Genomic DNA, 10,703 nt, shown 5'->3' with positions numbered 1-10,703 from the left:
GCATCAAGAATAGTGATTGATCATACAGGCTTTTTAAAATCTACTTTGCTGGAACTTTTCATAAGGAATCTCAGATTGGGGTCACCTGGGTGGCTCAGTCAGTTAAGCATCTGACTTTTGATTTTGGCTCACCTCATGATATCACAGCTCCATGGTATTGAGCCCTATGTCAGGCTCCATGCTGATGGCATGGAGCCTGCTTGGGATTCTCTCTCTCCCTGTCTCTCTGCTCCTCCCCTGCTCATATGTGCACTCTCTCTCTCAAAATAAATAAACAAACTTAAAGAAATAAAAATAAAAACAAAGGAATCTCATGTTGAGTTTTTCAAATCTTGAGGTTGGGCACCTGGGTGGCTTAGATGGTTAAGTGTCTGACTCTTGGTTTTAGCTCAGGTCATGATCTCACGGTGTGTGGGTTTGAGCCCCATGCCAGGCTCTGTTTAAAAAAAAACAACACGGTATATCAGTACATATCAGAATTTTATTAATTTCATACAATTTCTAGAATACTTTGTTAATAATATCAATAACATACAATATAATCTAGGAACGTTTATCATTACTTATTTGACAATCCTTCCCTTGTAAGTTAACATATCAAATAAGCCCAATTAGTGTACCAGCTATCTTTTTATAAGGAGAGAACGAATCTTTTGAGATATTCCAGGGACCCTCTAGAAATTTTCAAAACTTAGTTTGAGGTCAAAAAAGATTTTATTGAGAATTTTATTTTGGAAACTTTGTCAAAAACATCGAATGGTTTGAATACTTGACCAAATAGGATCACAGATCACTATGAAACAATACTTAATTATTTATTCAACTGAAGTGACAAAAGATTTTAAGGACAAATATAAAAATGGTATGTAGTTATGAGCAAAACCAATGAAAGATCTGATAAAGCACAGAAAATTATTTTGAAAAAACACAGAATCTCTGCTTTCTAGGCAGATTATTATAAAAGGTAAAGAAACTTCTTTTGCAGTCTGTTACCAAAAACAAATCAAAAGTCCAAGAAAACTTTGCCCTTTTAAAAGTGAGAAACCCAATTCTAATTTTGCACCAGCTTACTTTTGATATTAAAACTCACTTAACTTGGGGCAGCTGGGTGGCTCAGTCGGGTAAGCATCTGAGTTCAGCTCAGGTCATGGTCTCGCAGTCAGTGAGTTCGAGCCCCGAGTCAGGCTCTGTGCTGTCAGCTCAGAGCCTGGAGCCTGCTTCGGATTCTGTGCCTCCCTCTGTCTCTGCCCCTCCCCCACTCACACTCTGTCTCTCTCTCCCTCAAGAATAAATACACATTAAAAGAAAAGAAATTTAGAATTTTTAACACTTAGAAATCTTCATTTCTTGTGAGAACTAAGAGTAAGCACTAATGAATTGTATTAGACCAGCATTGTTTAGATTGGCAAATTTATGAATATGTTTCATAATCTATAGAAACATATGCTTCTTTTCTTTTAATGTTTATTTATTTATTTTGGAGACAGAAAGAATGGGCAGGGGAGAGACAGGGAGAGAGGGAGACGGAGAAACCCAAGCAGGCTCCGTACTGTCAGCGCAGAGCCCAACACAGGGCTGGGAACCACAAACCGCAGGATCATGACCTGAAAAACCCAAGTTGCACGCTCAACCAACTGAGCCACCCACGTGCCCCTAGAAAAACATGTGCTTCTTCACAGTATAATGTCAACATTACACAACACATGTTTACCAAAAGACCCAAATATCTTTAGTTCCTCCATAATACTATTTTAAAAACTCAGCTGAGTAAGATTTGAACATCTAATTGGCAAGATTCATGAGTAGAGCAGCATCCAACAAGGTATATAAAATGGAAGGCTTTTGTAGGCAGAAGAGACAATTAATATTTGATATTTTGTCTTATTTGGAAATGACCTAGATATTTAATGACTATACATCATTTGATTGAACTTAGCAAAACCTCTAAAGTTTTAAGTTACCAACAAGATTTGGAGGAACTCTTTAAATAGACAAACAATAAAACATAAATATTGTTGAAAAGTTCATTTATAAATGTTTATCTTATATCTATGTAATTCACTTGTTCTTAACAATTATGTTTAGACTACTTGGGAAAATTTCCTGAGACATTAAACAGCTAGCCATCATCGTAAGTTATCTTTTTTGCTGACAAATTCTGTACTAGAGGTTACTTGAGCTCATTTGACTTTTGGTAAACCTAGGTAGAATAAAAGTCTTATATTTTATGCTGATAGCTATGAAGATACGCCTATTTTGATTAAACCAACAAACTTAAACTAGCTTTAATACCAAATATTTTTCCAGGGGTGCCTGGGTGGCTCAGTTGTTTAAGCGACCAGCTCTGGATTTGGGCTAAGGTCATGATCTCACAGTTTGTGGGATCAAGCCCTGTGTCAGGCTCCACAGTGACAGTACAGAGCCTGCTTGGAATTCTCCCTCTCTCCCTGCCTCTCCCCTGCTTGCACATGTGCTCTCTCTCTCAAAATAAATAAACTTTATCAAGCAAGCAAGCAAGCATTTGGATTACTCTCTGTTATATTTCTGAGAACTATAAGCATTTAGTTTTCTGTAAGCCGACTAAATAAAGTTCTTTTACAAATTAATTTTGGTAATACCATTCCCAGGGATAAAATGCTACAAATCTACAATATACATATATAGACACATCTAAAAATACAGACCGGGGTGCCTGGGTGGCTCAGTAAGTTGAGTAACAGACTCTTCATTTCAGCTCAGGTCATGATCCCAGGGTCATGGGATTGAGCCCCATGTAGGCACAGAGCCCCTCTGCTCAGCACAGAGCCTGCTTAGATTCTCTCTCTCTCCCTCTGCCCTTCTCCCTTGCTCATGCTCTCTCTCCCTCTCTCTGTATTAAATTAAATTACAGACACAGAGAATTTATAGTTTCACTTTAAAACTTTAGCCATGAAATAGGTATGATAATGTAAAATTCACTAGTTATAAAATAATAATTGGAATAAGTTTTAGGTGTGTCTTGCGCAGATGGCTAAAACCTTTTAGAGGTCACTTAAGATTTGTATTTGTTCTTTTTTTTAATTTTTTTTTTTTTTTTGTCTATATTTGAGAGAGAGAGACAGAGCATGAGCAGGGGAGGAGCAGAGAGAGAGAGGAAGACACAGAATCTGAAGCAGGCTCCAGACTCTGAGCTGTCAGCACAGGGCCCAACGTGGGGCTCAAACCCACAAACTGTGAGATCATGACCTGAGTTGAAGTAGGATGCTTAACAGACTGGGCCACCCAGGTGCCCCAAGATTTGTATTTGTTCTTGACAAGTAATCTTCTTTTTTTCTTTTAAATTTTTTTAATGTTTATTTATTTTTGAGACAGAGCATGAGCGGGGAAGGAGCAGAGAGAGAGGGAGACAAAGAAGCTGAAGCAGGCTCCAGGCTCTGAATTGTCAGCACAGAACCCGACGTGGGACTCCAACTCACAAACTGTGAGATTATGACCTGAGCTGAAGTTGGACGCTCAGCCGACTGAGCCACCCAGGCGCCCCGTGTTCTTGACAAGTAATCTTAATGCAAGTTCTTTCAAGAACTTTGGCTTTCTAAGGTCAGAATTTTTGCTGTACTTGGGTTTCAGGATTGGTAAAAAGGAATAGATGGAGTTTGAAATGCTTTTAGAGCTATATTTCTCGTTTTGCAAAGATTTGTAAGATAAGGACAGTCATCCTCAATTCCTCAAAGAATTGGTTTATAGCCTGGATAATGAAGGACTATACATCTATATTATAATGTTTTTATTTTTTTTAAATGTTTATTTTTTTTTTATTTTTATTTTTTTAACATTTATTTTTGAGACAGAGAGAGAGCATGAACGGGGGAGGGTCAGAGAGAGGGAGACACAGAATCCGAAACAGACTCCAGGCTCTGAGCTGTCGGCACAGAGCCCGACGCGGGGCTCGAACCCACGGACCGTGAGATCATGACCTGAGCCGAAGTCAGCCGCTTAACCAACTGAGCCACCCAGGCGCCCCTATTTATTTATTTTGAGAAAGAGAGAGAGAGTGCACATGCACAAGCAAGGGAGGGGCAGAGAGAGAGAGAGAGAGAGAGAGAGAACCCCAAGCAGGCTGTGCACTGTCCGTGCAGAGCCTGATGTGGGGATTGATCTCACAAACCGTGAGATCATGATCTGAGCCAAAATCAAGAATCAGATGCTGGGGTATCTGGGTGATTCAATTGGTTAAGCATCCGTTTTCGGCTCAGGCCATGATCTTCTGGTTCATGGGTTCAAGCCATGTTGGCTCTGTGCTGACAGCTCAGAGCCTGGAACCTGCTTCAGATTCTATGTCTCCCTCTCTCTCTTCCCCTTCCCCCTTGTTCTCTGTCTCTCTCTCAAAAATAAGTAAACATTAAATTTTTTTTTTTTAATTCAAGAGTCAGATGCCTAACTGAGCCACCCAGACACCCCTAGAATGTTTTTTCCCCGCTCTGGGTGCATAATTTTATTCTAGCTTAGGAAAGGCCTAAAAAAAAAATTCCTCCTTTAAAACACAGGCATGCCTCGTTTTATTGTGCTTCACTTTATTATGCTTTGCAGATACCACAGTTTTTCAAATTAAAGTTTCATGGCAATTGTGCATTGAGAAAGTCTGTCGGCTCCATTTGCCCACTTCACGTCTCTGTATTACATTTTGGTAATTCTTAAAATACATCAAACTGTCTCATTATATTTGTTTTGGTGATCTGTGATCAGTAATCTATGATGTTACAGTTGTAATTGTTTGGGGACACCACAAAGTGTTATGTGTGTTCTAACTGTCCCGCTAACCAGCCATTCCCCCCCATGTCTTCTCCTCTGATCTCCTCATTCCCTGAGGCACAACAAAACTGAAATTAGGTCAATTAATAAGCCTATACTGGCCCCTAAGTGTTCAAGTGAAAAAGAGTCATATGTCTCTCATTTTAAATCGATCAAAAGCCAGCAATGATTAAGCTTAATGATTAAGGCATGTTGAAAGCCACACTAGAGGCTGGAAGCTAGGCTTCTTATGCTAAAGTTAGCCAAGTTGTGAATGCAAAAGACAGGTTCTTGAAGGAAATTAAAAGTGCTACTCCAGTAAATGTGTGAATGATAAGAAAGCAAAACATCCTTATTTTGATATGGAGAAGGTTTTAGTGGTCTGGATAAGAGATCAAATCAGCCACAACATTCTCTTAAGCCAAAGCCTAATCCAGAGCAAGGCCCTGACTCTCTTCAATTCTGTGAAGGCTGAGAGAGGTGAGGAAGCCACAGAAGAAACGTCTGAAGCTAGCGGAGATTGGTTCATGAGGTTTAAGGAGAGAAGCTGTGTGTGGTTACCATGGGATTGCTTTTAACATCCTAAAGTTACAACATTGTAATGTCAATTTATACCAGCTTAACCTCAATAACACATGAAAACTCAGCTACTTTACAGCCCTGACCCCACCTTCTTTCAGTTGTTAATGTCACAAAATTACATCTTTATGCATCTTGTGTCCAAAAGCATAGATGAATAATTAGGTTTTTAAATATATCAGTCTCTTAACATAGAGAACAAAAAGTAGAGCTACAGACCAAAGTCATAACAGTACTAGCGTTCATAATTGTCTGTCTGCTTACTTTTACCGGAGATTATTTCTTCAGAAGGCTTCGAGTTACTTGTTCAGTGCCCTTTCATTTCAACCTGAAGGACCCCCTTCACTGCAGGGCCGGTCTAGTCATCAGGGCAAGGCTTTCAGCTTTGGTCGATCTGGGAATGTCTTCATTTCTTCCTCATTTTTGAAGGACAGTTTTCCCAAATGTAGGATTCTTGGTTGACAGCTTTTTTCCTTCAATGCTTTCAACACATCAACCCATGCCTTCTAGCCTCCAAGGTTTCTGATGAGAAATCTCCTCACAACCTTATCAGTGAAAATATGATGAAAAGCAATCTTCCTCTGAGCTTTATAGATGTTAATAATGAGCCTTATCGTGTTTTACACAACACAACATTTCCTTATACGTTGTAGCACCATTTTGAGACCAGGAACTGAGTATTTTAAGTGTAGACATTACGAGATCTATACAAGCCAAAATTACAGTTTTCTAAACTTGAAGTGAAAAGGCCACTGAACCATCTTACAGATTTTGATTTCTAACAAAGTAAATATCAATCTTGAAAAGCCCACACAAACAAACAAAAAGCCCATTGGGGGTCTTTTTTTTTTTTTTATTGAGTAAAGGGGTTTTGGGAATAAAAAGTGAGGAAACCACTGTGGTCTCAGACATCCCCAGCCATGATTGCATAATTGGCCCATTTCTTGCTGTGCCCTCACAAAGCCCCATGGTGAAGTCATGGCAAGACCTGTCTATATAAGACCCTGGCTCGGCTGGGTGTTTGGTCTTTACAGCCCAGGAAGCTTTGGTGACCTGTCGGCCTTTGACCCTAGCTAGTTTGATTTCGACTTCTCTTTTTATCATTTTGTTTATTTATTTTTTTATTTTCATTTTTCTTTCTTCTCTACTCCTTTTCTCTCCCAATTTTTTTTGCCTTTTTCTGTTTTTACTTTTTTCTTTTTTTCTCCTTTTTTAGTTTTTCTTTTTCTCAATTTTTTTTCGTTTCCTCCCTTCATTTTCTTTGTGTGTGTGTGTGTGTGTGTGTGAGTGAGTGTGTGTGTGCGCGTGTGTGTGTTTTTCATTTGTTTTTTTTGTGTTAGCGTTTTAGTACAGTTAGTATAGTTCATATTGTTAGTATAGTTCATATTGTTAGTATAGTTCATAAGCATAGTATCGTTAGTATTGGCAAATTTTGTAGGTTGGTATTGTTGGTTAGCATAGTCCATGTAATTAGCATTATTTAGCGTTAGTATAGTTAGTAGGTCACCATGCTTCAGGGGCGTAAGGCCATTACCGCTGGTGAGGAGGACTTCTGTATTTACGAGATCCCCGAGATCACCAGTGAGGGCAGCGTCCCCCCCAGGAAGCAGTCTGATGTGACGTTCATCAAGAAAACCCAGAAGGACCCCGCTGGCCTCCAGGGACTTTGTCATGAAGCCCAGAATATGAAGACCTCAAGTCACCCAAGTATTGTCAAGTCACTCGAGGTGATCAACACCAAGGAAACGTTAGTTCTTTCAGAATATGTAAGCAGAGACAGCCTGTGTGACGATTTTACGCACCATGGCCAAGTGACGGAGGAGGTTCCAGACACATTCTGCCGGCTGTTATCGGTGGTGGAGTACTGCCACCAACAAGGTATGATCGGCGGGTATCAGAAGCTAGAGACACTGCTTTTTGACAAGAAGCTTAAGGTAAAACTCACGGGGGTTGGACTGAGCATCCAGTTTGCTGGCTACAAACTCAACACTTTCTGGAACAGCCCCCCTTATTCTGCCCCGCGACTCTTCCTGCAGCAAAGGGAGGACACCCCTTCCGCAAACGCTTGGAGCCTGGGGGTGGTTTGGTACTGCTTGGCCACCGGGTTGGAGCCGTTTGAGGGGGAAGTCTTCTGGGACGCGGAACGAAATTTTGAAAACAGGGAACACAATGCTCTGATTTTCATGTCCCTGGAGAGTGAAAACATGTGGTGCACGTTGACAACTATCCAGCCCACGATCAGGACACCAAGAAGAGTCTGCTGCTGGGGCCCCATCCCAACCTGTTCCAGCACAGGCCTGTCCTCAGAGCAGAGTAGTCTGACCTCCGAAGGGACCAGCATAGGGACCACGATTAGCGGGCCCAGATGCAACTCGCCAGCCACAAACTCCGACACCAGCAGTGAATACAGGCAGCCAGGGAGGATGTCCCTAGAGCCAAAAAATCAGGTTCTCAAACCTCTTGATAAATTAAAAAATGTATTCAAAAAGAACAATAAAATACAACCCAAAAAAAATGCAAATAAATGAGAGCCAGAAGAGAGCCACGTGTCCGTGCCTTTATTTTATTTTGTTTTTTAACTTTAAAGGAACTTAAATGTTTGTTTTGAAAGAGAAGGGACAGTGCAAGTGGGGGAGGGACAGAGGGAGAATCCCAAGTCTACTCTGTGCTATCAGCTCGGAGCCCAACGCGGGGCTCCAGCTCACAAAACTGTGAGATGGTGACCTGAGCAAGACCAAGAGTGGGACGCTTGAGCCACTGAGGCCCACCCAGGAGCCCCGTCCCTGCGTTTTAAGTGCAGGGAACGATGCTGAGCTCCAGGAAGCCCGGGGACATGGCACAGGAGATTGGCCAGGGCGACGGGTGGGACCAGATCCAGAACAGCTTCACAGGCTGGAGGAGTGTCGGTGGGAGAGTGACCTGCTGGATGTGGAGTTGTAGGAAGCACAAGGTGGAGGTGGTGAAGTTTTGGAGTGATGGGGGGTTCGTGGGTCTGGAGCCGATGGCCAAGGAAGAATTCGTGAAGAAGTCTTTGGTGCAAAAAGGTGATTTTATTAAAGCACGGGGACAGGTCCCATGGGCAGGGAGAGCTGCACTGGCGTCGTGACGGGTAGCTCATTATATACCCTCAGGTTGGGAGGGGGTTAGGGAGAGAGCCAGAATTCCTTGGAGATTTACTCTAGGACTCAAGGTTCCAGGACCTTGAGGGGCTAGCTGTTGCCAGGAAAACGCCGTTTCTTGCCGTTTAATGAAACCTCAGCCATGAGACCCTTTAGATGGATCTGGGCAGGCCATAAGCGTGGAGGATGATTGCCAGCATATATGTTGCGGGGGTCGAGATGAAGTAGATTTGCAGGGTCCTCAAGGTTGGGATCATGTGAAGCTAAGGTTCTCTTTTGCCCCCACCAAAATGTCATCCTGTCAGGCAGCTGAGCTCCTAGAGGGAGGTCACTCTGCCTGTTTCATGGACTTGTCAATGGGCTGCAGGCAGTAAGGGAATTTAAGTTTTCATTTGCCTTAGTTTCCCACATGACCACGGCAAGCATTTAAACCCCTTTCCTTTGTTCTTGGGGAGCCAGGAGTGTCCAAGGACTAACACACACATTCCACCTGGGAGGGACGGTGCCAGCCTGGATTTTGCCCTGAGCCTGCCTGATGCTCCCTTATCATATCCCCCTGCCCCCTGAGCAGTTTTGACCCTGGAATCTTTAGGGTTGCTGCAGGCAGAAGGTCTCATCTTCTGTAGCTTCTTCCTGCTGAGCAAGGGCGTAGAGTTGTCCCTACCTATCTCGGTCAATATGGGTCAGTCAGGGAACATAGAGGGGAGTTATAAAAGGCAGAGGCAGCTGAATCCACCGTGGGCAATGTGTATGAACCTCCTTGAGTAAAAAGGATCGTGTGTTGGCTTGAAGTGATTGCAGTGATGGAGTCTTGGTACCAGGCAGAGAGACATGGGAGAAAAAGCAGAACAGAATGAGAACCACTAGAAAGATCAGCCCAAGTGGAAGTCCTTTGGTAGCTGACGCACCTCCTCCAGTCCAGGAGTTTAACCAATCATTACAGGAAAGGGATTGTTTAAAGCGCCAAGTTGGAGTACTCATGTCAGTGAGAAATCCAGAAGTGTTTCTGTGGTCATCTGGAATGTACACACAGCATTTTGTTTTGATGAGAGTATAAGTTACACCTTGTGCAGCAGTTAGCACACATGCCGTTCTATTTTGTAGAACTGTTTTCTGCATTCGAGTTATGTTCTTATTTAACACTATAATGGTATGTTGAGAGTCATTTAAGTCCTTAACTGTGTAACAAGTGATGTATGTACAGCCATCCTGTAGACTCTGTTTGGTTCAGTAAGCAATCAGCTAATTAATCAGAGGTACTCTTCTGGAACCGAGAAAAACAGGGGTGGGTGACTGGTTAGAGCAAATCATAAACTTAGTGTTTCCCAGTGCTGCCAGTGAGATGTTAGATGTCGGGCGGGAAGCATCCTCAGAGGAGAGTGGGAAGAGGCAGCAGGAATGAGGTTGGTCTTTCTGGTTTGTACCTCAAATGTCTGTGGTGGTCCTTTTGAATGGCCCATTGTAAGAAGGACTTGTTAGTAGAACTTGGGGAAAGAGAATGAAAAAGAAAGCTGCCATCATCATAAGAGGTGTGAACAAGTGTTCCACAGGTTCACAGGAAGAAGAAGGCACATTCGTGTGCTCATGGATTTCCTGCGAAAGGGGGTACAGGTTTCATTTAGATACGGGAGCCCGTGAAAAATGCCCCTGTAACTTGACTGCAGCCCTTTTATTTTGGAGTCAAATCCCCTGTTGTATTCGACTTTCCATCCTTTGAATAAACCAGGTCTTTTGGGTTTCTATGGGGTAGGTTTCTAGTAACTGTCAGATCAGGTTTAGGAGGGACATGTTTGCATGCTTAGAGATTTATGAATTAACCCAGCCTCAAGTGAAGGATGAATAAACCACTAGCCTCTTTGTCTATTGATAGGTGAATCCATCCCATCTTCCAGTCGTTTAAATCATATACCCATGGGGTTATTATTCCCGCAGAATAACAAGCAAGAAGATTGTCCATACCTGTGCTACTGTGACAAAGTTTACCTCGAGTTGTCTAGCTTAGGCAAACAACAAACTTTTAAAGACAATCATAACTAGGATTTACCATCCCTAATGATGCGTTCTTGAAACATAGTTTGTCTCTGTAAAAACCCTCATTTCCAGAGATGGCCAAATCGAGACTAATTCACTCGTAGGACAAGTCCAGCTTTAACAACCTTGGCCCAATTGTTTCCATAAGTTCAGCAAGAATAGCGATGGATCATAAGGATCTTTTCAAGTCTGCTCTGCCGGAACCTT

General features: G+C 42.3%; 1 protein-coding gene across 1 annotated transcript; it reads left to right on the top strand.

Moving 5' to 3' along the window:
- The first annotated feature begins 6,618 nt into the window (after positions 1–6,618).
- Positions 6,619–7,880, top strand: LOC122204669 (serine/threonine-protein kinase SIK2-like). The gene is made up of 2 exons (XM_042912227.1): positions 6,619–7,224; positions 7,383–7,880. Exons 1-2 carry the CDS (start codon positions 6,855–6,857, stop codon positions 7,463–7,465), a joined length of 453 nt encoding a protein of 150 aa, XP_042768161.1. The 5' UTR covers positions 6,619–6,854; the 3' UTR covers positions 7,466–7,880.
- The last annotated feature ends 2,823 nt before the right edge of the window (positions 7,881–10,703 follow it).

Source organism: Panthera leo, chromosome A2 (genome assembly GCF_018350215.1).
Source record: "Panthera leo isolate Ple1 chromosome A2, P.leo_Ple1_pat1.1, whole genome shotgun sequence".
Classification (NCBI taxonomy): Eukaryota; Metazoa; Chordata; class Mammalia; order Carnivora; family Felidae; genus Panthera; species Panthera leo.
The sequence above is the reverse complement of the archived record's forward strand: the minus strand, read 5'-3'. Positions and strand labels throughout refer to the sequence as shown.